At 32.6% G+C, this 24,792-nt stretch overlaps 4 protein-coding genes across 4 annotated transcripts; all 4 read left to right on the top strand.

Moving 5' to 3' along the window:
• The first annotated feature begins 3,207 nt into the window (after positions 1 to 3,207).
• LOC105180799 (odorant receptor 43a) lies at positions 3,208 to 6,377 on the top strand. The gene is made up of 7 exons (XM_011137081.3): positions 3,208 to 3,609; positions 4,052 to 4,318; positions 4,435 to 4,903; positions 5,016 to 5,115; positions 5,441 to 5,560; positions 5,798 to 5,953; positions 6,196 to 6,377. Exons 1-7 carry the CDS (start codon positions 3,507 to 3,509, stop codon positions 6,247 to 6,249), a joined length of 1,269 nt encoding a protein of 422 aa, XP_011135383.2. The 5' UTR covers positions 3,208 to 3,506; the 3' UTR covers positions 6,250 to 6,377.
• A 1,757-nt stretch (positions 6,378 to 8,134) lies between these two features.
• Positions 8,135 to 12,663, top strand: LOC109503632 (odorant receptor 43a-like). Its single transcript, XM_019840301.2, has 7 exons — positions 8,135 to 9,008; positions 10,353 to 10,622; positions 10,735 to 11,206; positions 11,325 to 11,424; positions 11,736 to 11,855; positions 12,121 to 12,276; positions 12,512 to 12,663. The coding sequence occupies exons 1-7, from the start codon at positions 8,909 to 8,911 to the stop codon at positions 12,563 to 12,565; spliced, it is 1,272 nt and encodes a 423-aa protein (XP_019695860.2). The 5' UTR covers positions 8,135 to 8,908; the 3' UTR covers positions 12,566 to 12,663.
• A 1,117-nt stretch (positions 12,664 to 13,780) lies between these two features.
• On the top strand, positions 13,781 to 17,883 carry LOC105180798 (odorant receptor Or2-like). Its single transcript, XM_025305222.1, has 7 exons — positions 13,781 to 13,995; positions 14,826 to 15,095; positions 15,211 to 15,679; positions 15,794 to 15,893; positions 16,253 to 16,372; positions 17,342 to 17,497; positions 17,754 to 17,883. Exons 1-7 carry the CDS (start codon positions 13,938 to 13,940, stop codon positions 17,805 to 17,807), a joined length of 1,227 nt encoding a protein of 408 aa, XP_025161007.1. The 5' UTR covers positions 13,781 to 13,937; the 3' UTR covers positions 17,808 to 17,883.
• Positions 17,884 to 19,467: 1,584 nt separating this feature from the next.
• LOC105180797 (odorant receptor 85b-like) lies at positions 19,468 to 23,414 on the top strand. Its single transcript, XM_025305241.1, has 7 exons — positions 19,468 to 20,613; positions 20,729 to 21,197; positions 21,313 to 21,412; positions 21,869 to 21,988; positions 22,432 to 22,587; positions 22,829 to 23,025; positions 23,153 to 23,414. The coding sequence occupies exons 1-6, from the start codon at positions 20,376 to 20,378 to the stop codon at positions 22,880 to 22,882; spliced, it is 1,137 nt and encodes a 378-aa protein (XP_025161026.1). The 5' UTR covers positions 19,468 to 20,375; the 3' UTR covers positions 22,883 to 23,025; positions 23,153 to 23,414.
• Positions 23,415 to 24,792: the final 1,378 nt, after the last annotated feature.

Consider the following 24,792-nt stretch of genomic DNA (forward strand, 5'->3'; position numbering starts at 1 on the left):
TATACTAACTTTAATGCAATTTTGAAATACAACGTTCAGGATCATATCCGCTTAATCAGGTATCTAAGTTAGATTTTTGTGCTTGTATGTCTAATTAGAAATTGTGTGCACAATTGTAAATTTTCGTACCGCGTAAAATTGTATTTTAAGACTCAGAAACTGTTGCAGATCCATTGAAATCATCGATGATTCATTCGATTTATTGCTGCTTGGCATAGTATTATATTTCGGCATAATATTCTGCCTACTAGGGTTCCTCATAGTTAACGTAAGTAGAACACAATTGTATGCAAAATTATATGATTAACAGGATTCTTATACAAACAGTTATCCCTTAATTGTTATATTCATTCATAGACATTTTACACTACTTGTGGATAATTTGCGCGCTATAGGTCGTTACCTAACAATCTTGTTGGTAATTTTCTCCTAACATAATAAATAATAAATATATACTTCATATAACGCAAATTTCAAACGAAATATAATTAAAGGCTACAAAATTTACTATTCATTTGTTACAAGTTATTTTTTCGAGATAACAACTCGTAACGAATCGATTGACTCAAACTGTACAATTTGCAATTGTAACCATCTAAGTTTTTAGTGACGACAGTCAATTGTCATTTGTACAATTAGTTTGGTTCACCTCAGTAACTGCATGCATTCTGTTACATATGTGCCTTTATTGTGCCGTTGGTGAAATTTTCGGAACGCAAATAAGTAAAACCATAAGATAATGCCCTTTAGAAAGTGCTTTAATGGCAATACCGGCATAATTCGACTCCTTTTATAATCAAATATTATTTTCATAATATTATATACATAAGGCAGGATACACAATTACCATTATAATGTTGTCAAAAATCGATATTACTTAAATATTTCGCTTAAATGTTTCGGAAAGTAGAATTATATAATAGGCCTTATATATATGTACATATGTATAAACTATTGCATTTCTCCAGTGTGAAAAGATTTATCGCGCCACATATGAAAACACATGGTATACTTTAGATCCAGAAACATCGAGGAACTTAATTTTTATCTTGCTGCGTGCAAGCAAACCGCTCCAGATTACGGCTGGGAAAATATTTCCCATGACGATGGCAACGTTTTGCAACGTAAGTCCTTTATGACAAATGTAATACGTTATTATCCTTTATGAATTATTTGGGACCCTTATCATAATAATTAGGTTCCATTAATTCCTGATCATTTTACAAAGTATCATAATTTTATAATATTAAAACAATGGAACCATCAATTTATAACAAACGCTAGCATATATTACAATTTCATTTAATGTGCGCGAATATTATTATATCTCTTTATCTATATGTCATTAAAAAATGTTACAGTTATTAAAAACATCAGCAGGTTATATATCTGTTTTACTTGCCAATCAAGATTAACGGCGATGTTATGAATTCTGGACTCAGAGTTGAACAATTATTTAGTTGCAAAATTTAATAATATCAATTAATATACTCCCAGTCAGTACAGATCTCCAAAGGACGTCCCAACGTTCTATAAACGTTCCCAAGACAACCCCAGACGCCCTTTGAAGATTTTGTGTTGTGTGGATTGTCAATTGAATTGTACACACACATACACACGTGCACACTATATTATATGACGAAGCACACATGTACATACAGTGTTACTGACTTGTTATATATCTCGGAAAAAGTAAAAAAATAAAAGACAAAAAACAATGAAGATATTAAAGACTAAATAATTAAATAATTAAATTTTGTTCCTTTTTAAAAAGGTCATTTAATGAAGTATATTTTGAAAAATCAAAGTCTCTCAACCTAAGAACAAATATTAATACGACGTTACGTCTACTTATATACATATAAATATCGGAAGAGTGCAATAGTTTAAATAGATTTCATGTTAGAAAAATGTGACCTATGACGGAACGTAGGTTCACAACCATATCCCAGAGAACAAGAGGTTGAGCAATACATGTGTAATTGGCTGTTGAAGCGCTCTTCTTTTTTTGATGAAGGGATCAAGAAGCTACCTATCCGGTGGAGAAAATGCATTTCCGTTAAAGGGAGCTATGTAGAAAAATAATATATCACTTTTATAATTTCATCTGTTACCAATAAATTTGTAAAAAAAATCCGGTTTATATTTGAATGGCTCTCGTATCTCACTAACTATTTTCATGAAGGCAAATGTAGGCAACGAAGTACATTTTCGGAGAACCCGCATATTAGAGATATATTTTGTTATTGAAAATACTATGAACACAATTATCAAGATCATATAAAAATCTAAAATTTAAAAATTTGAAGATTATCCTGATATGAATGTGATGACAAAGCTATTCATACTAATTTTATTATGTATAACACGTCAGCTAAGACCTTCAAATTTCTGTATAGAATATTTCTTTTAAAAGTGTATATTTTTCGAAATATTAAAAAGTATCAACACTTTTTCTATATATTCGTATAAAGTTGTATTTATTAAATCATAGCAAATACAAAGACGGTTTATATACATTATATATTCTACTCATTCTTCTTTTAATTAGTTGATTTTACTTTTATATTTTACATTGTATCTTGATATAATTGCTAAATTTAATCTGTCCTCGCACTATTAATGCCACATCTGCTCTGGTATTGTATTAAAGTTGAAGTTAGAATGTGGTTACAAATTTTGCAATTGAGACACAGTTGTGAACGCCATTCGGAATTTAACAGTAAGAAACAGTTGTGTAATTGTGGATAATTTTATTAAAAACAATTAATCGTTCTTACAAATAATAACCTATTATTTGTAATATATTATACATCTACATATTTGTAAGCGCTACCATAAAATTGGATCATTCATGACATCTTTGAAACATTTATTCAAACTTTTGTCTCATCCCAAACATTCCTAAACATACCGTACTACACACTTCAATCTATCTTAATATTCCCGTATATTTTCCAAACTGAAGATATACTTACAGAAAAATCTTCGCAGAGACTGTCGAGTTTGTCCTCTTCGTTTAGAAGCTATATTTCAACTGCTCGTTGAAAATGGCTATGCGGCTACAGATTCATTAATAATGAACCAAGTGCTCTACACATCTACCAGCAATTTTTCCTTCCGCAGGACTAACTTCTCTCTGCTTCAAGAGGAATTAGAAAGCCGTAGACATCCCACGCTTTTATAAAGTTTTAGCTATACCCCTAACTTGTGCTACATCATCGAATAAAAAATTTTAAAAATACGTGATCGTAACCAGTTACATATAAGCCTATATTGGCCAAGAGAAAAAGAACACGAAACAGTCTAAGCGATAAACTTCTTCGTTTGGCATTAAACGTTTTGTACGTTCTCACTGTCATAATTTAATTACTCACCCTTTTTGTCCTACAAAGCACGTCAATAAGACAGTAATACATCTCCGTGCGCTTCACGCATTTTCTGGTTACTGAAATAGTTACGACAGTGCAATCGAACTTTTGCTTTCGGAGAATTACGTCTCGAGTATGCGTTGTAATAACGTCTCATACAAGTCAGAATATTCTTCATGGGTGATAAACGACAATGTTCGTTTGACCTTAGACATGCAACGTTCGGACGGATATAACGGTGCCACATTCTGCTCTCAGTTCACAATTTTTTTAACTAGATCGGTTACCTTCCAATTTGAAACTACTATGTCATATTTCATGTTTTATTTATTTCTTTACTGATTAATCTCAAAATATGCGTTTGTGATTTCACATATGAATTTTATCGGTGTAACTCCATCGATAATATTGAGCACTGCAAGAAGTAATGATTAATTGATTCGTGTAATATCACAAAGATTATTATACGAACATGACGCCAATTTTTTAATACGAGAAATAATCTTTTATTTCTTTACTATTTTTAATTGAAGAATTAATTAGGAAATATTATTCGGATCACTTTCCGTTTTTCCAATACAAACGATATATTTTAGTTTAGTAGTTTTACATCCGAACAGCATATATAAATTATTGTTTCTATAACAAATAGAGATCCAAATAAAAGTTTTTGACGATAGATTTAAAATGGGCGATTGGTCTAAATCGACTCATGTTGAAAATCCCCGGTTTGTGGCCACCGGACAATCAAGATTCTCGTGAGCCTATAAAATCGAAAATTCGACTACTGTGCAGCATTATTCTGCTTCTCATACTGGCGATACCAACTTTCATATCATTGACAAGAGTATGGGGCGACATTATTCTAATGGTAGATAATTTGATATACAGTCTACCTTTGATGATTGCTATATTCAAAATTTGCGTTATTTGGTACAAACAAAAAGGTATATTTGACAAAATAGTATGATCTGAGAATTTGGCTTCTCATAATCTTTCACTCAATTAACAACACTTATGAAAGTAACGTACCAAAATATTAACGTATTACTGCACATTAAAGCTTTAGCGCCTCTGATTGATATGATCGCGACTGACTGGATAAAACCAAAGACGAAAGAGGAGCGGGACGTCATGCTAAGGCTTGCGAAAATCAGTCGCATGATCGCCATTTGTGGATGGCTACTGGCGTCCTTTCTAACGATAACTTTTTTCACCCTTCCATTTTTTGGAGTAACAACTAGACACGTGACGAACTTGACTGACCCGGGAAGACCCTTGGCGATACAAGCGTACTACTTTTACGACGTTTCCAAGAGTCCCCAGTTCGAGTTGACAGTTCTAGCGCAAGGAATCTCTATGTTCACGATGGGTATCACTTATTATGCAGTGGACCATTTCCTCGGGCTGTTAGTTTTACACGTATGCGGTCAAATGGAAAACCTGCATATTCGGTTGACACATATGGAAAGATACAAAGACTTTAATGCAATTTTGAAATACAATATCCAGGATCATATGCGCTTAATCAGGTACTCAAAATAGGTTTCGTGGTTGTTTGTCCAGTTGGAAATTGTGTGCACAATTATAAATTTTCGTGCGATGTAAAATTTATTGTACCTTATAAGTCAAAAAATATTGCAGATCCATCGAAATCATCGATGATTCATTCGATTTATTACTGCTTGGCATAATGTTATATTTCGGCATAGTATTCTGCCTGCTGGGGTTCCTCATAGTTAACGTAAGTAGAACATAATTGTGTACAAAATCCCACGATTAACGGGATTCTTACACAAAAAATTATCACTTAGTAGTTACATTCACTTGTGAACACTTTACCCTCCTTATAAACAATTTGCGCACTATAAGCCATTACTTAACAACTTTGTTGATAATTTTCTCCCAGCATAATGCATACTTTATATAATCCCGAGTTTCAGACTATATAAAATTAAAGCCTAAAAGAAGAGGCTACTCCCTTACAAGTTGTTACAAGTTGTTTTTCGAGGCAACTCGTAACGATTTATTTGACTCAAGCTGTACGATTTGTAATTATGATCATCTAGCTTCTTAATGACGATGGCCATTTGTCATTTATGCAATTAGTTTGGGCCGTCGCAGTGACTGTATGTATTTTATTGCACATGTGCCTTTACTGCGCCGTTGGCGAAACTCTTGTGACGCAAGTAAGTGAATCCGTAAGATAATACTTTCCAATAGCCTCTTTAATGACACTGCAGGCGGCATGATTCGACTCTTTTTATAATCAAGTATTATTTTTGTAATATTTTATGTATAATGTTGAGGACACAGTCGCCATTGTAATTTTGTCAAAAGACGATGTTATTTAAATATCTCGCTTAAATATTTCGGAAGATAGATATTATACGTTAGTCCTTACATGGGTTATTACATTTTTCCAGAGTGAAAAGATTCATAGCGCCACGTATGAATACGCGTGGTACACTCTGGATCCAAAAGCAGCAAAGAACATAGTGCTAATCATGCTACGTGCAAGGAAAACACTCCGCATCACGGCTGGGAAAATATTTCCCATGACGATGGCAACGTTTTGCAGCGTAAGTTCTGCGTGACAAAAATGATTACGTTATTATTCTTTACGTGCGTTACTTGGGATTCTTTTCATATTAATCAAATTTTCATTAATTCCTGTGATCATTCTACAAAGCAAATTTTATAAATATAAGATAATGCAACTATAAGTTTATAACAAACTCTAACACATATTACAGTTTCATTCAGTATGCGCGAATATTATTATATCTCTCTATTAACATATCATTAAAAAAAATTGTTGCAGTTATTGAAAACATCAACAGGTTATATATCTGTCTTACTTGCTAATCAAGATTGAAAAAGATTAAAGAAGAACGGCGATGTTATAAATTATGTGCTCAAGGTTAAGCAATTATTTAATAGTAGTATTTAATAATATCAATTAATACATTATTAATTGAATTGCACACACATATATAAACACACATATACATACACTATTTACGACAAAGCATACATATATATACAGCATTACCGATTTATTATATATCTCAAACAAAATAAGAAAATAAAGAAACCAAAAAATATGGGGTGTTGAAAACACATAAATTTTTTAAAGACTACTTAAAAGGGTAAATTTTGAAAAATTATGACATCTCTCACCCTCAGAACAAATATTCATACGACGCTATGCCTGCTTAAATATGAATACTGATAAAATGCAACAATTTAGATAGATGTCATGTGATAAAAATAGAGACCATATATCCCAATAATTATTTCTATGAAATGTAGATTCAATGTGTAAGCCGAATTAAATCTATATAAGTCGAACTGATCCTGAGCTGGAATCACAATACGAACCTTCCCATACAGCACAAAAGTTGCAGCAACATTGCTGCAATATCGCTGCAATATCGCATCATTGTCGCAACGTTATAGCAACGTTGCTGCAACTTTTTGTGCCGTATGAGTTAGGTTCAGCAGATATGTCGTCAAATCCGCTGGAATTTCTAGGGAGTCGTACTGTGCATTTGACACAAATCTATTGTCGGTCTGCTATTAACCAATTTTATAGCAGTTGCTGAATCAATCTGTCCTGGCATTGCCAAATCTGCCCTGATGTTGTATCCAACTTGAAATTATTAGGTAAATTGGAAAGTTCCGTCCACCTAGCGGCAAATAGCTATAGCTAGAACTGTCGTTAACTTCTAATATCTAAACGAAGCTTAATGGTTTGTTTTGACATCTGTCAATAACATTCAGTACATAAAGGTATACGTTTGTATCAATTTGCGCGAAGTGTTAATCTTTTGCTTCAATTGGAAGAAAACTGCAACTGAAGCTCATCGAATGCTTGTAGAAGTTTATGGTGATAATGCTCCTTCCGATAAAACACGCAGAGAATGGTTTCGACGCTTTAAAAATGGTGATTTTGATTTAGACAAAGAGCGTCCTGGATGGCCAAGAGTATTCGAAGACAAAGAATTGCAGGCATTGGTGGACGAAGACCCATATCAAACGTAAAAGCAACTTGCAGAAACATTAAATTGTGCTCAATCTGTCATTTCCGATCGTTTAAAAGCCTTAGGAAAGGTTTAAAAGAAGGAAAATGGATCCCATATGAACTGAAGTCAAGAGACATTAAAAGGCGAAAAAACACCTACGAAATTCTGTTTGTTAGGCAACAAAGAAAGGGGTTTTTACATCGTATCATCACTGGGGATGAAAAATGGATTTATTTTGACAACCCCAAACGTCGAAAAACTATTTGCGATCCCGGCCAACCTTCAACATCGACGCCAAAACGGAATATCCATGGAAAGAAGGCAATGCTCTGTATTTGGTGGGATCAGAAGTGTGTGCTATACCATGAGCTGTTGAAAAGTGATCAAACAGTCACAGGGGATCTCTACAGAGAGCAAATGATCCATTTGAGCCGAGCATTGCACGAAAAACGACTAGAATATGAAACAAGACAGCATAAAGTGATTTTACTTCATTTTGTTTCTTAAATAAAGCCATACGTTTTGCAAAAAGACGGAGGGAACTTTCCGATGGACCTAATAGGATGTAATCACAAACTTTGGCTGCAATTTAAATACAGTCGTAGGCACATTTCGGAATTTGGCAGTCTCGCTCAATAGGGAATTGTTTTCCCGTTGTAACAATCTGCAAGCAAATGGTTATCTAGGTAATTTTATTAAAAATTTTATTATTCATTTTTCCAAATAATAGCCCATTATTTTCAGCATACTATATATTTACGTATTTGTATATGCTACCATAAAATTGGACCAGTCATGGCACCTTTAAAAGATATCTATTCAAACTTTTGTATCATCCCATATATTGCAAGACACACGTTTCAATCTATTTCAATAGATTTTATCTTTCAAAGATTCCATTTAATTCCATTCTCATAGTTTTCATTATTGTTTTTATCTCGACATAAGTATTCACTTTCCGTACATTTTCCAAACTGAAGATGTAATTACCAAAAAATGTTTACAAGGTCGATCCTCCTCGTTCAATGTCCATACTTCAACTGCTCGTTGGAAATAGCTGTGGCTAGAGATTCATTAATAATGCATCAAGTGCTCTACACATCTGTTGGCAATTCCTACTTCCACTGGACTAACTTCTCTTTGCTGCAAAACAAATTACCAAGCTGCAGACGTTCTATGCTTTTACAAAGTTTCAGCCAACCCTTAACTCGTACTATAACGTCAAATAAAAAATTTTAGGTATGCGTGATCACAACTTGTCACATATAAGCCTATGTTGGCCAAGAGAAAAATAACACGAAACAGTAAAAGCGATGGACCCCTTCGTCGTTTTACATTAAACGTTTTGTACGTTCTTACTGTCATAATTTATTTACCCATCTCTTTATCCTACGGAATACGTCAGCAAGACGATAATACATCTCCGTGCGCTTCACGCACTTTCTGGTTACTGAAATAGTTACAACAATGCAATCGAACTTTTGCTTTTGAGAGAATTATATCTCGATTATGCATCGTAGTAACGCCTCGTACAAGGAACATTCTTCATGGATGATAAAAGACAGTGTTCGCTTGACCTTAGACATAAAACGTTCGGACGGATATAAGGGTACCACATTTGGCTATCAGTTCACTATTTTTTTAATTAGATCAGTTATCTTTCAACTTGAAGTTATGTTATATTTTATATTTTATTATATTTCTTCACCGATTGATCTTAAAATGAATGTTTATAATTTCACATGTGTATTTTATCGGTATAATTTGTTCGATGATATTGAGCATTGCAGAAATTAATAGCTAATTAATTCATGCAATTTCATGGGAATTATTATAGAAATATGTTGTTAATTTTGTAATGATGCTACTAGTTTACAATTTTGTTTAAATAAATCTCTGTTATCTGACTGTATTAAGTTGTTTTATTATATTTAATATTTTACATATTCTTTCTGTCCGATTAGTTCTTCTTTTTTAAATGCGCATTTGCAATATCGCGTAAGCATTTGATCAAAATAAATTGTTCGAAGAAATTAAGTACTGAAGGAAGTAATTAATTAACTAATTGTATCGAACAATATTAAAAGAATGATGTGCATGCTCTGAAGACATATTCTTAATCTTGTAAAATAAAATAATCCTCTATAACTTTATCACTTTCTTATTGATTAAATGCGGAGAATCTATTTTAATATAATCGTATCTATTTTATGTATATCCATGTATTTTTAGTATTTGCACTTAAATAGTATATATATTGTAGTATACATGTTGTATCTAAACTCCACCAACAAAGTCATAGAATAAATATTACATAAACAAATAAGTAAAAAATGCTTCGGAAACATATGATCTCAAATGTCTAGTTTCTGAGATATAGGTGACGCAATCTCAATTTAGAAAGTATATATTTGTTTGAATAAAATAAGTTATGGCAGAGCCCACGTACGCTGAGAAATACGAAGAAAAACCTCTTCAAATATTTGTGGCAGACTATTTAGCAGGAAATTAGTATATTCTTGTTTAGTATTCATGATATAAAGGAAAAATAATATGTTGTTTGACTTCACTCATACAGATATTAACAAAACATCAAAATCAAAGAATTTCTCGTTTAATATTAGAAATTATAAAAAATGACAAGTATCTTCTCCAAAAACAGATAATAAAAGCGTTACATTAGAATTCTTAATCATTCCGCGATGAACAGATGTTTATCGCGAAACATTTTCTTTCATTTTTGTTGTTTTCTGAAAGTTATATCAGAAACCAAGCATTTGCGGATATGTTTATTAAGGCTATTTTACTTGTTTTTCAACAAAAAACTATTTTATAAATAAAAAAAAAGTTAAATAAATAGGTAAATAAATAGTTAAAGTTCAAACACATCTTATATCATATATAAAATCATATTTCTAAAGATTGAACAACATATGAAAATTTCTATGAATAGATTTTAAACGGGCAATCGGTCTAAATAGGCTAATGTTGAAAATCGTTGGTTTGTGGCCACCAGACAATCGAGACGCTCATAAGATAGTAAAATCGAGATTTCGATTTGGTTACAACCTAATCACGTTACTTTTCATACTGACGATACCAGCTTTCGCAGCACTTGTAAGAGTATGGGGCGACATGATTCTAATGATAGATAATTTGATATATACTCTACCTCTGTCGATTATTGTTCTCAAAATATGCATTCTTTGGTACAAACAAGAAGGTACATGTCGTTTAGCAAATTACGTCTCACATAGTTTAATCTTTCATTCAATTCGCAATACTTATAAAAGTAACAATATATCAAAATATTAACGTATCACTATACATTAAAGCTTTAGCGTCTCTAATTGATATGATCGCAAAGGACTGGATGAAACCAAAGCTGAAAGAGGAACGAGACGTCATGCTGAAGCTTGCAAAGATTAGTCGCATAATCGCCATGTGCGGATGTTTCATAGTAATCATCCCAGTGACAATTAGTTTAGTTTGTCCATTGCTTGGAGTAACAAACAGGCACGTGACTAACCTAACCGACCCTGGTGACAAACCCATGGCACTACAAACGTACTACTTGCACGATGTTTCCAAGAGCCCGCAATTCGAGTTGACACTCTTGGCGCAAGGAATCACTATGTTCACTACAGGTATCTCATATTACGCAGTTGACCACTTCCTCGCGCTGCTAGTTTTGCACGTATGCGGTCAAATGGAGAACTTGCATGTACGGTTGACACACATGGGACGATATACTAACTTTGATGCAGTTTTGAAATACAACGTTCAGGATCACGTTCGCTTGATCAGGTACGCAAGACGGATCATCGTGCTTGTACGCCCTACTGAAAACTGTATGAACAATTGTAAACTTTCGTACAATGTGAAATTATATTGTTTATTTTGAGAGTGAGTAACACTGTTGCAGATCCGTCGAAATCATCGACGATTCATTCGATTTATTGTTGCTTGTCGTGGTAGTATACTTTGGCGTAACATTCTGCCTACAAGGCTTTCTCATACTTAACGTAAGTAGAAATTAATTGTGTATAAAATTATACGATTAGCGAAATTCTTACACAGATAATTATCGAAAAATCACATTCAACTGTGCATGATTTACAGAGCAATTTACGTGCTATAGGTCGTTATCTAACAACTTTGTTTGCAATTAATAGTTACATTAAATGACGCACAAATTGCAGTATGTGCGATATAGTTCGTCGTTTAATAATTTTAATGACAATTTTCCCGCCGCACGATAAATATTGGATATATCATGATGTGCCTCAATCGGTATAGAATTTTGAGTATATAATTTGCAATTATGATAATTTAGGTTCTTAACGACGAGGGTCAGTTATCAATCATTCAGTTAGTTTGGTTCTCCACAATAACTATATGCATTTTGATGCACATGGGCCTTTATTGTGCTGTAGGCGAAACTCTCGTGACGCAGGTAAATGAAACAGTAAAATAGTAATAGCATAGATTTAACGCTAATGTAAACTGCATGATTCTACTTTTATGACTAACAAGTAACACTACCCAACTGTCACTCACTGATTCCAATGAAATTTGGCTTGCACGTAGGTTTTTCAAATCCTACAATTTTTATTAGATTTTTTTTGGAAAATGCAATGGTTTTCGAAATATTGCGATGTCTAAATAAAAATGGGATACCTTGTATATGACAATCCTCGCATATATGTCATTTTCTTCAGTATGAAAAGGTCCATCGTGCCACGTATGAATACGCGTGGTATACTTTACATCCAAAATCAGCAAGAAACTTAATATTAATTATGCTGCGTGTAAACAAACCACTGTACATTACGGCTGGAAAAACATTTCCCATGACAATGGCAACGTTTTGCAACGTAAGTTATATTAATGACACAAGTGATGCGTTATTATATTTTATTCATTGAAATTCTTATTATAACAATTAGGTATAATTAATTCATGCTCGCTCTATAGTGTATTCTCATTTAATAAATATGAAAAAATGCTACAATGAGTTTACGACAAATCCTCAACGCTTATTACAGTTTTGTTTAGTGCGCATGAATAACATTATATCTATATGTATACGTCATTACAAAAATGTTACAGTTGTTGAAAACATCAGCAGGTTATATATCTGTCTTACTTGCCAATCAAGATTGACGACGATGTTATAAATTGTAAGCTCAAACTTACCGATTATTTAGTACCAGTGATTAGTAGTTAATAATTAATACAATATTGACAACTGAATTGCACACACATACACACACACACACATATGCATATTCTACGAAGAAACATGCGTGTAACGTATTTATGATTTACAATGTACATAAAATAGCGTAAGAATAAAAAAAATCATAATATGAAAAATGTATGAGTAATTTATTATAAATTTGAATAGCATACTCCCACATATGTAAATACATATACTGCTACAAACCATACATGCAGGTACAACTGATTTATTATGTACATAGAACAAAAGAAGGAAATGAAAAAAAGGAAGCGATAAAAATATTAAAAGGAATATTTAAAAAAAATCAGATATATATAAGCTGATGTTAGTACGACTTTAAATAAGCTAAATTACATATAAATATTAGGTGGCAACAAAGGATTTGGATTCCTAAATATAAAAATAGATTAAATAATTCTATTAAAAAGACTTATTCATATTCTGTCAAGTAATTGCCATTGTTCTGTATCATCTTTAGTATACTACAGATCTATAGATTTAAATACTACTACTAAAATACGTCATTCACGACTTATTTGAGACAACTAGTGACACTTTTGCACTTATTCAGTACATTCCGAGATATACCATGTTACAGATATACTCAGAATACTTTTCTTATGCCTACCGTTCAAAAGTTCCATTCCTTTATGGTATTTATCACAGTTTCCATCTCCATGTTAATGTCCATTTCTCTCACATATTTTCCGGGTTCAAAACGAATTTATAAAAAAAAATCTTTGCAGGGACATCGAGGTCATCTTTCTCGTCTAGTGGCTATATTTCAATTGCTCACTGAAGATGCCCATGTAGCTAAAGACTCATTAATAATGCACCAAGTGTTCTACCCCCATACTCTTATACCCGCAACTCCTTATACTAAACTAACTTTCCTTAGCTGTGAAAAGTACTCTACACTCGTCACAAAGTTTTCCCCCGTCTCCAATTCGTGCTATATCGTCAAATAAAAAATTTTACACATGCATGATCATAACCAGTCATGTATAAGCCTATGTTGGCAAGAGAAAAAGAACACGTCTTGTGTCAAATAGTCTAAGCGATGGACCCTCTCGTCGGTAGGCATTATACGTTTTGTATGTTCTCACTGTCATAATTTATTTCACTCACTACTTTATTCTACAGAGTATATCAACAAGATGATAATACATCTCCGTGCGCTTCACTTTCTGGCTACTGAAATAATTATAACAGTGCGATCAAACTTTTGCTTTTGAAGAATTATGTCTCGAGTATACGTATCGTAGTAACACCTCGTCGAAACATTCATCATGGATGATAAAAGACAGTGTCCGTTTGACCTTAGATATGGAACGTTCGGACGAATATAAAGGTACCACATTTGACAGTTCACTATATTTTAATTAGATCAGTTATCAACTTAAAGCTATATTACATTTTATGTTTTATTATATTTCTTTTCTGATTGATCTTAAAATAAATATTTATGATTTCATGTGTTTATTTTATCGGTATAATTTGTTCGATGATATTGAGCGCTGCAAAAATTAATGGCTACTTAATTCATGCAATTTCATGGAAATTATTATAGAGACATTGTACTTAATTTTGTAATAATGCCCTTCCCGGCTACTAGCTTATAATCTTTTTTAAATAAATCTCTGTTATCTGACTACATTAAATTATCATATTATATTATATTAATATATTATATTTAATATTTTACATATTCTTTCCGTCCGATTAGTTCTTCTTCTGTAGATGCGCATTTGCAATATTGCGTAAGCATTTGATTAAAATAAATTGTTCAAAGAAATTGAAATTACTAAAGGAAATAATTAATTAAGTAAGTGTACCGAGCAATATCAAAATAATGATCTGCACACTTTGAAGATATTTTCCTAATATTGTAAAATAAAATAATCCTTTATGATTTTATCACTTTTTTATTGAATAAATTCGGAGAATATAATCGTGTCTATTTTATGTGTATCCTACCATATATCTCTGATTTTTACACTTAAATAATATACATGTTGTATCTAAACTCCGCCAAGAAGGTCATAGAACAAATATTAGATAAACAAATGAGTAAAAAATGTTTCAAAAATATCGTTAGAGTTCAGACACATATATGTATAAGATATATAAGATCATATTTCTACTAAAAACTGAAGAACGTATGAAAATTTTTATTGACAGATTTCAAATGGGCAATCGGTCTAAATAGGTTAATGTTGAAAATCGTTGGTTTGTGGCCGCCAGACAATCGAGACGCTCATAAGATAGTAAAATCGAGATTTCGATTTGGTTACAACCTAATCACGTTGCTTTTCATACTGACGATACCAGCTTTCGCAGCACTTGTAAGAGTATGGGGCGACATGATTCTAATGATAGATAATTTAATATACACTCTACCTCTGTCGATTATTGTTCTCAAAATATGCATTCTTTGGTATAAACAAGAAGGTACATGTCGTTTAGCAAAATACATCTCACAACATGGTTTAATCTTTCACTCAATTAGCAACACTTATGAAAATAACAACATACCAAAATATTAACATATCACTGCACATTAAAGCTTTAGCGCCTCTAATTGATATGATCGCGAAAGACTGGATGAAACCGAAGCTGAAAGAGGAGCGGGAAGTCATGCTGAAGCTTGCAAAGATTAGTCGCATGATCGCCATGTGCGGATGTCTCATAATAATCATCCCAGTGACAATTAGTTTGATTTGTCCACTACTTGGAGTAACAAACAGGCACATGACTAATCTGACCGACCCTAGCAAACCTTTGGCGATACAAACGTACTACTTGCACGATGTTTCCAAGAGCCCGCAATTCGAGTTGACGCTCCTGGCGCAAGGAGTCACTATGTTCACAACGACTATTTCGTATTACGCGGTCGACCACTTCCTCGCGCTGCTAGTCTTGCACGTATGCGGTCAAATGGAGAACCTGCATGTGCGGCTGATACACATGAGACGATATATTAACTTTGATGCAGTTTTGAAATACAACATCCAGGATCACGTTCGCTTGATCAGGTACGCAAGACGGATCGTCGTGCTTGTACGTCCAACTGAAAACTGTATGAATAATTATAAGCTTTGGTACAGTGTGGAAATATATTGTATCTTGAGAATGAGTAACGGTTGCAGATCCATTGAAATCATCGACGATTCATTCGATTTATTGTTGCTTGTCGTGGTATTATACTTTGGCGTAACATTCTGCCTACAAGGGTTTCTCATACTTAACGTAAGTAGAAATTAATTGTATGTAAAATTGTACGATTAACGAGCTTCTTACACAGATAATTATCAGAAAATCGTCACATTCAACTGTGCATAATTTACAGTAATTATGAGCAATTTACGTCGTAATAGCTATATATAGCTATATATAGCTATACGTAGCTATAGGTCGTTATCTAACAATTTTGTTTGCAATTAATAGTTACATTAAGTAACGAGCAAATTGCAGTATGTGCGATATAGTTCGTCATTTAATAATTTTATTGACAATTTTCCCACCGCACGATAAATATTGGATATATCATGATGTGCCTCAATCGGTATAGAATTTTGAGTATATAATTTGCAATTGCGACAATTTAGGTTCTTAATGACGAGGGTCAATTATCAATTATTCAGTTAGTTTGGTTCTCTACAATAACTGTATGCATTTTGATGCACATGGGCCTTTATTGTGCCGTAGGCGAAACTCTCGTAACTCATGTAAGTGAAACAATAAGATAGTAACCAACTTAACGCCAATGTAAGCTGCGTGATTCTACTGTCATGAACAACTGTAGTTTTCCTAATTTTTTATATATAATAATGATCAGTCAATCACCATTGTTGAAACATTCGTTCATCATTGAAACATTTTGCTCAAATTATTCAAAAGATAAATTCTACAGGATGTTTTATTTTCACTTAAACACCAAAATATCTCGAAAAACAAGTATCTTCAAAAAAATATATTAAATAGAATTTGAAAAGTTCCAACAAGCTACTTAAATTTTGAATCGGAGAACAAGTCAATAAATCCTAGGTTAATTTTTTGATGGAAATCTTTTATTAAAGTGTCATATTCTATAAGAAAAAGTTAAAAAATTTTGTTGCTTGAAAATTCTCTTTAAATTTCTTCTAACAAAAGCAAAATAGCGCTTAAAGTTCTTATCTTAAGAGACATTTCAACAATGCAAACAAACCCAGCGGACGATATGTCCCTGGAGAAAACATTTGGAGATCTCTAAAAGATAATTTTATTTCTTCACTGTCAATAGCATTCATTGCTAATGTGTAAATATTTTATTCACACGTCATCGTCCGTCGGCCCTGTCTCCATTGATCAAAATGTGTTCCAATATAAAAAAATTTATGCGCTATTTCGCGCTTATTGGAAAAATTTACGTGAAAAATTATAAGCAACAAAATTACCTTATTTTTTCTGTAAAATACGAATTTGTAATAAAAAAAAGGAATTTCCATCGAAAATATCAACTTGGACCATATTGAGCTCAAAATAGTCCTCAGACCTAAAATCTAAATAATTCATCTGATGGTTCTCTTCAAGCTCTACAACTTTTATTTGAAACATTTTTTTTGGAAAATGCAATGGTTTTCGAAATATTGCGATGTCTAAATTAAAATGGGATACCCTGTATATGAGAGTCTTCGCATATATGTCATTTTCTTCAGTATGAAAAAGTTCATCGTGCTACGTATGAATACACGTGGTACACTTTAGATCCAAAAGTAGCAAGGAACTTAATACTAATCATGCTACGTGCAAGTAAACCACTGCATATCACGGCTGGAAAAACATTTCCCATGACAATGGCAACGTTTTGCAACGTAAGTTATATTAATGACACAAGTGATTATTATACACAAGTGACCTTATTATATTTTACTCATTACATGAAATAGTGACAATTAAGTATAGTTCATGATCGCTCTAGCGTATTCATGATTGCTCTGTAGTGTATTTTCATTTAATAAATACGAAAAACATACTGTAAAGATTTTACGACAAATCTTCAACTTATTACAGTTTTGTTTAGTACGTATATTACGTCTTTATTTATGCGTTATTAAAAAAATGTTACAGTTGTTGAAAACATCAGCAGGTTATATATCTGTTTTACTTGCCAATCAAGACTGACGGCGACGTTATAAACTGTGAGTTCAAACTTAGTTAATTATTTAGTAACAGCAATTAACAATTAATATAATATTGACAACTGAGTTACACACACACACACATACATACATACACACACACATATGCATATTCAAACAAACATACATGTACTATAGATATTTGTGATTTACAATGTACGTAAAATAAGATAAAAAATTAAAGATCAGTTGTAATATCAAAAATATGTGAGTTATTTATAAATATTTGAATAGATCTACAGATGTAAATGCTGTTACAAAAATGCGTCATTCACGACATATCTAAGACAATCAGCGACATTTTTGCATTCATACAGTACATTTCGAGATATGCCATGCTACAGATTTCAAAATACTTCTCTTACGCCTACCATTCAAAAGTTCGATGTGATTTCCTTTATAATATTTATCACAGTTTCCATCTTCACGTTAATGTCCATTTCTCTTACATATATTTTCTAAGTTCGAAACGAATTTATAAAACAATCTTCGCAGGGACCGTCGAGCTCATCTTCCTTGTTTAGTAGCTATATTTCAACTGTTCACTGAGAATGGCTATGCGGCTAAAGATTCATTAATAATGTATTAAGTGCTCTACACATCTGTCTTGCCAATTCCTTCTTCCACTGGACTAACTTTTTTCGGTTGGAAAACAATCAACAACCTGCGGACGTTTCTCGTTTTCACAAAGTTTTCTTCAGACTATAGATCGTGCTGTTTCGCAAAGTAAAAATTTTACCTAAAGGTAATTGCGACCAATATCATTTATAAACGCTTATAGGTGCGGTATCAAAAGGAAAAGAAACACGAATAGAAACAATAAAAGCGATGAACTCTCCTGTCGATGAGTGTGACACGTTTTGTACCTTTTCACAGTCATAACTTATTTATTCACCTCTTTGTCCAACGAAGCACTTAAATAAGGGGATAGCACATCCTCACGCACGTCATCCACTTTCTGGTTATTGAAATATTTACGACGGTATAGTAGAACTTTTACAATTCCATCTAGTACAATTCTGTCAAGAGCATGTGAATTAATAATCTCTCGTCAAAACAGGAACGTTTCTTCACGGTAAGAGACAGTGCAAATTTGATCTTTGACGATGGAATGTTCGGACGGACAAAATGGTGCCCCTTCCGACTACCAGTTCATACAATTTTTTAAATAAACCTCTCTTATTTTCTACTTTATATTATTATATTATATTTAATATTTCCAATTTAATATTTCCTTTTTCTTCAATTAGTTCTTTTTCTTAATGCGCGTTGCGATTTGCAATATCACGTATGAATTTGATAAAATTATTTGATAAATTATCCGAAGAAATTGAATACTACAGAAAATAGTAGCTAATTATATCAAGTCATATCAACAAAATTATCTAAATATGGAAATTATGGAAATATATTATTATTGTTGTAAAATAAATTATTCTTCTATTACACTTTCATTTTTTATTAGGGAAATTCGGAGAATACGATCGCGCCAATTTCTTATATATTCAATCACATGTTTTTGGTTTTTACACTCAAATAACATTGTATCTGAACTCCACCGACAAAGTCATAGGATAAATATTAAATAAAAAACATAAGTAAAAAATGCTTCGTAATGTAAAAAATGTAAAAAATATATTATATCAGCTCAATTTCTGAGATATAGGTGCTGCAATCTCAAATTAGAAAATTTATTTGAATAAATAAGCTATAGCGGAAATCACATATGCTGAGAAATATGAAGAAAAACTTCTTCGAATATTTGTAGCAGACTATTTTGCAAAAAATTAGTGTATTCTACTTTGGTATTCATGATGTAAAGGAAAAATAATATTATTGCGCATATCCGTCTCGCACGTACCGGGTCCGCGAAATGAACCAACACAGGATTGGAGGAAAAAAAAACTCCGCTTTACTTCCAATATATACAGACTCACGAAAATCCTCTTGTCTTAACAATATTAAAAAGAAACGTCTAAGTCACGTCTACTCGCGGTGACGGCTCATGACAAACTCTGCTGCTATTGTTTTTCAACAAACTCCCGTCGTCCAGACAAACATCCTTCAACTGTCAAAATCCATATGCCTAAGGCTCGCGGACAACGGACGTTTCCATACTCCTTGTGGCTCGTGCACAACAATATCTTATCTGATTTCACTTATACAAATATTAACAATACATCCAAATCAATATCAAAATCAAATAATTTTTCGTTTAATATTCAGAAATTATCAAAATTGGCAAGTGTCTTTTTCAAAAACAAATAATAAATATGTTGTATTAGCATTCTTAATCCGCTTATCGCGATATATCTTCTTTCTCCTTGTTCCCGTAGTTCCCGGAAGGCTATATTTAAAAAACCAAGCATTTGCACGCATACGTTTACTAAGGCTATTTTACTTATTTTTCAACAAAGACACTGTCCTGTGAATAAATCGTTAGAGTTTAGATACATCTTATGTATAAAATCATATTTCTAACTAAAAAGCGAACTACGTATGAAAATTTATTTTGGCAGATTTTAAACGGGCAATTGGTCTAAATAGAATAATGTTGAAAATTATTGGTTTGTGGCCGCCAGACAATCGAGACCATCGTAAGATAACGAAATCTAGATTTCGATTAGTGTATAACTTAACTACGATGTTTTTCATTCTAACGATACCAGCTTTCGCAGCACTTATAAGAGTATGGGGTGACATGATTCTGATGGTAGATAATTTGATATACAGTTTACCTATGACGATTTCTGTATTCAAAGTTTGCATTATTTGGTACAAACAAAAAGGTACATGTCGTTTAGCAAAATGTCTCCCAGAATTTGGCTTAAAATTCCACTCAATTAAGGAAACTCAGAAAAGTATCCACGAATCAAGATATTAACGTAACACTACACATTAAAGCTTTGGTGTCTCTAATTGATATGATCGCGAGAGACTGGATGAAACCAAAGCTGAAAGAGGAGCGGGACGTCATGATGAAACTTGCAAAGATTAGTCGCATCATTGTCATATGCGGTTGGCTTATGGTAATCTTGCCAACAATCATTAGTTTGGTTTGCTCATGTTTTGGAGTGACAACCAGATACATAACTAATCTGACCGATCCTGGAAAACCCTTGGCATTACAAACATACTACTTGCACGACGTCTCAAAAAGTCCGCAGTTTGAGTTGACGCTTCTGGCACAAGGAATCACTATGTTCACAACGGGTCTCTCTTATTCGGCGGTCGACCAATTCCTTGCGCTGCTAGTCTTGCATGTATGCGGCCAAATAGAGAACCTGCATTTGCGATTAATACATATGGGTCGTTATACTAATTTTGATGCAATTTTGAAATATAACGTCCAGGATCATGTCCGTTTAATCAGGTACTTAAAACATATCTTTAAGGTTGTATGTATAATTAGAAATTATACGAACAATTATAATTTTTCGTACAATGTAAAGTTACATTGCAGCTTAAGAATCAATTAATTGTTGCAGATCCATTGGAATCATTGATGATTCATTCGACTTATTGCTACTTGTCGTGATTGTATATTTTGGTATAACATTCTGCCTACAAGGGTTTCTCATAGTTAACGTAAGTAAAAAATTATCGTACACAAGATTAACGGGATTCTAACATGAATAGTTATCAACAAATCGTTACAGTTAGTGGTGAACAAATTACAGTGTATACATGGTGTCCGGTAATTAGCTGCCAACTCCGCGGCGAGCTGTGTGCGTCGAGGCTGAGTGGTTCGCGCTGGCCGTTACGCGGCATTAAAGCACCGAGACGCCATCGCGACGGTTAGTTCGAGACGCGCTTTCGCTCAGCTTTGACGCACACAACTCACCGCGGAGCATCTTCTATAGGCATGACAAACGCCAAACTTTAAGCGGTTATTACTATAAAACTATACGAGATATCGCTAAATGGAACAGGATTTTTTCGTTCCTCTCGCTTAGCTCTACGCCGCTATGAAGTTGGTGTGTTACAATTATGGGACACCCTGTATAATTTTGAGTAATATAATTTGCAATTGTGACAATCTAGGTTCTTAATAAAGAGGGTAAATTATCAATTATACAATTAGTTTGGTTTATCGCAGTGACTGTATGCATTCTATTACACGTGTATCTTTACTGTGCCGTTGGCGAAGCTCTCGCGACGCAAGTAAGTAAAACCGTAGAATAGTAGCCGATATAACACTGATATAAATTATGATTTTCCTATTTTCATGACCAAATATAATTTAAAAGAATACTCTTTTGCGTAGAGTAATAATTATCATTATTGTAATGTTCATCAATCATTATTGTATTGTCAAATACAAATATGTTGTATTGTCAATAATATTGTCAAAAGCTGATACTATTTAATCATCTCACTTAAGTTTATCAGAAGATAAATTCTACAAGCAAACCTATTTTATCTTAGACATCGAAATATCTTGAATGTAATATATTTTTGGAAAAATATTTTAAATAGAAATTGTAAAACTACAACTCTCTACAACTTTTATTTGAAATATTTTTGATTTCGAGATATTGCAGCGCCTAAGTTAAAATGAGACACCTTATATATGACAGTTTTCGCATATTTGTCGTTTTCTTCAGTATGAAAAAATTCATCGTGCCACATACGAATACGCGTGGTACACTTTAGATCCAAAAACAGCTAGGAATTTGATTTTAATAATGCTGCGTGCAAACAAACCACTCTACATCACAGCTGGAAAAACATTTCCCATGACGATGGCAACGTTTTGCAATGTAAGTTACGTCAATGACACAAGTGAAGCATTGTTATATTTTATTCATTACTTGAAATTCTTATTGTAACAATTAAGTATAATTAATTCATGATCGCTCTATAACGTATCCTCTTTTAATAAATACGAGAAAATGTTACAATGACTTTATGACAAATTCTCAACGCTTATTATACAGTTTTGTTTAGTGCGCATGAATAATATTACATCTTTATGTATACATCATTACAAAAATGTTACAGTTGTTGAAAACATCAGCAGGTTATATATCTGTCTTACTAGCCAATCAAGACTAACAGCGATATTATGAACTCTGAAGCCAAAGTTAAACAATTATATAGTAGGAGTAATTAATAATAACAATTGATATCTTAACAATTGAATTATTCACACATACACACGTACACACACACGCGCTCTTTTATTATAAAACATACACGTAAGTACGGTATTAATGTTTTGTTATATTCTTTGAACTAAATAAAAAAATATAAAATAAAAGATATTTTAGGATATTAAAAATATATTAGCTATTTAAAACCACCATTAAAAAGATATATTTACAGGTCATAAATCCAACCATATGAATAAAAATTAGTACAACGTAACGTTTATTTGGATATAAATATTAGGTGAGTGCAATATACATAGTTTGGATGGATTTCATACTAAAAAAGTGGACTAAATATCACAATAACAATTTCTATGAAGGCAAATATAAGTAATAAGGTATGTCTATTGAAAAGCTTACAGATTAGGAAATATTTTATATTGAAAATACGATAAGCACAATTGTCAAAGTCGTGTAAGGAATTAAAATTAAAAAATTTCATGATAACTCTTACATATAATCCTTATTTGATCAGCCATGATATCTTCGAGACACCCATCCAAACTCTTGCATCATCCCAAACATTCCGAGACGTATCATCCTATTCGTTTCAATTTATCCTAATAGTTGCTTATCGTTCAAAGATTCCATCTTCATGTTTTTTTACCATTATCTATATCTCAACATAAGTGTTCACTTCCTGTATATTTTCCAAACTTAAGATGTAATTACGAGAAAATCTTCGCAAGAACCGTCGAGGTTATCCCCCTCGTTTAGTAGCTATACGTCAACTGCTCACTGAAAATGGCTATGCTGCTAAAGATTCATTAATAATGTATCAAGTGCTCTACACATGTCTGTCCCGTCAATTCCTCCTTCCACTGGATTAACTTTCTTCGGTTGGAAAACAATAAACAACCTGCGGACGTTTCACGTTTTCATAAAGTTCTCTTCAGACTATAGATATAGATCATGCTGTTTCGAAAAGTAAAAATTTTACCTAAAGATGGTTACGACCACTATCATTTATAAGCGCTTATAGACGCGGTAGCAAAGGGAAAAAAACATGAAATAATAAAAGCGATGAGCCCTCCTGTCGCTAAGCGTTACACACTTTGTGCTTTTTCACAGTCATAACTTATTTATTCACCTCTTTGTCTAACGAACCACGTCAACAAGAGGATAATATATCCTCATGCGCGTCACGCATTTTCTAGTTACTGAAGTACTTGAATATAATACTTGGAGATAGTAGAACTTCTACGTTTGGAGAATTACATTGCTAATATGTGTCATAATAACACTCCGTAAAAATCGAAAGGCTTTTCATGGATAATAAGAGAGTACTCGTTTGATCTTGGACATGAAATGTTCGGACGAATATAATGGTGCTACTTTCAATCTGGCTATCAATTCACAGTGTCTTTTTTTTATTAGATCAGTTACCTTTTAATTTGAAGTTATGTTATATTTGATGATTTATTTCCGATTATCATATTATTATATTTTGTATATTATATACAATTGATCTTAAAATGCACGTTTATGGTTTCGCATATAAATTTAATAATCAATATAATATCGTTCAATGGAATTGAACATTGAACGAATTACATTAACATTACAATTATAATTAACAGCTAATTCGTGCAAAATCGCAGAAGTAATTATAAAAACATATTTAGTCAATTTTATAAGATGAAATAATTTCTTATTACTTCATTGTTTTTAATTTGGAAAAATTCGACACTTACGTTTGTATGCTCCATTTTTTGTTACTCCAATATTAAGTGACATATTTTTGTTTTCACATTCAAGCAGCGTGTATGAAATTATTGTTTTTATAATAAAGTGAAACTTAAATGACAGTTTCCT

The sequence above is a fragment of the Harpegnathos saltator genome, unplaced genomic scaffold, assembly GCF_003227715.2.
Source record: "Harpegnathos saltator strain DR-91 unplaced genomic scaffold, Hsal_v8.6 scaffold682, whole genome shotgun sequence".
Taxonomy (NCBI): Eukaryota; Metazoa; Arthropoda; class Insecta; order Hymenoptera; family Formicidae; genus Harpegnathos; species Harpegnathos saltator.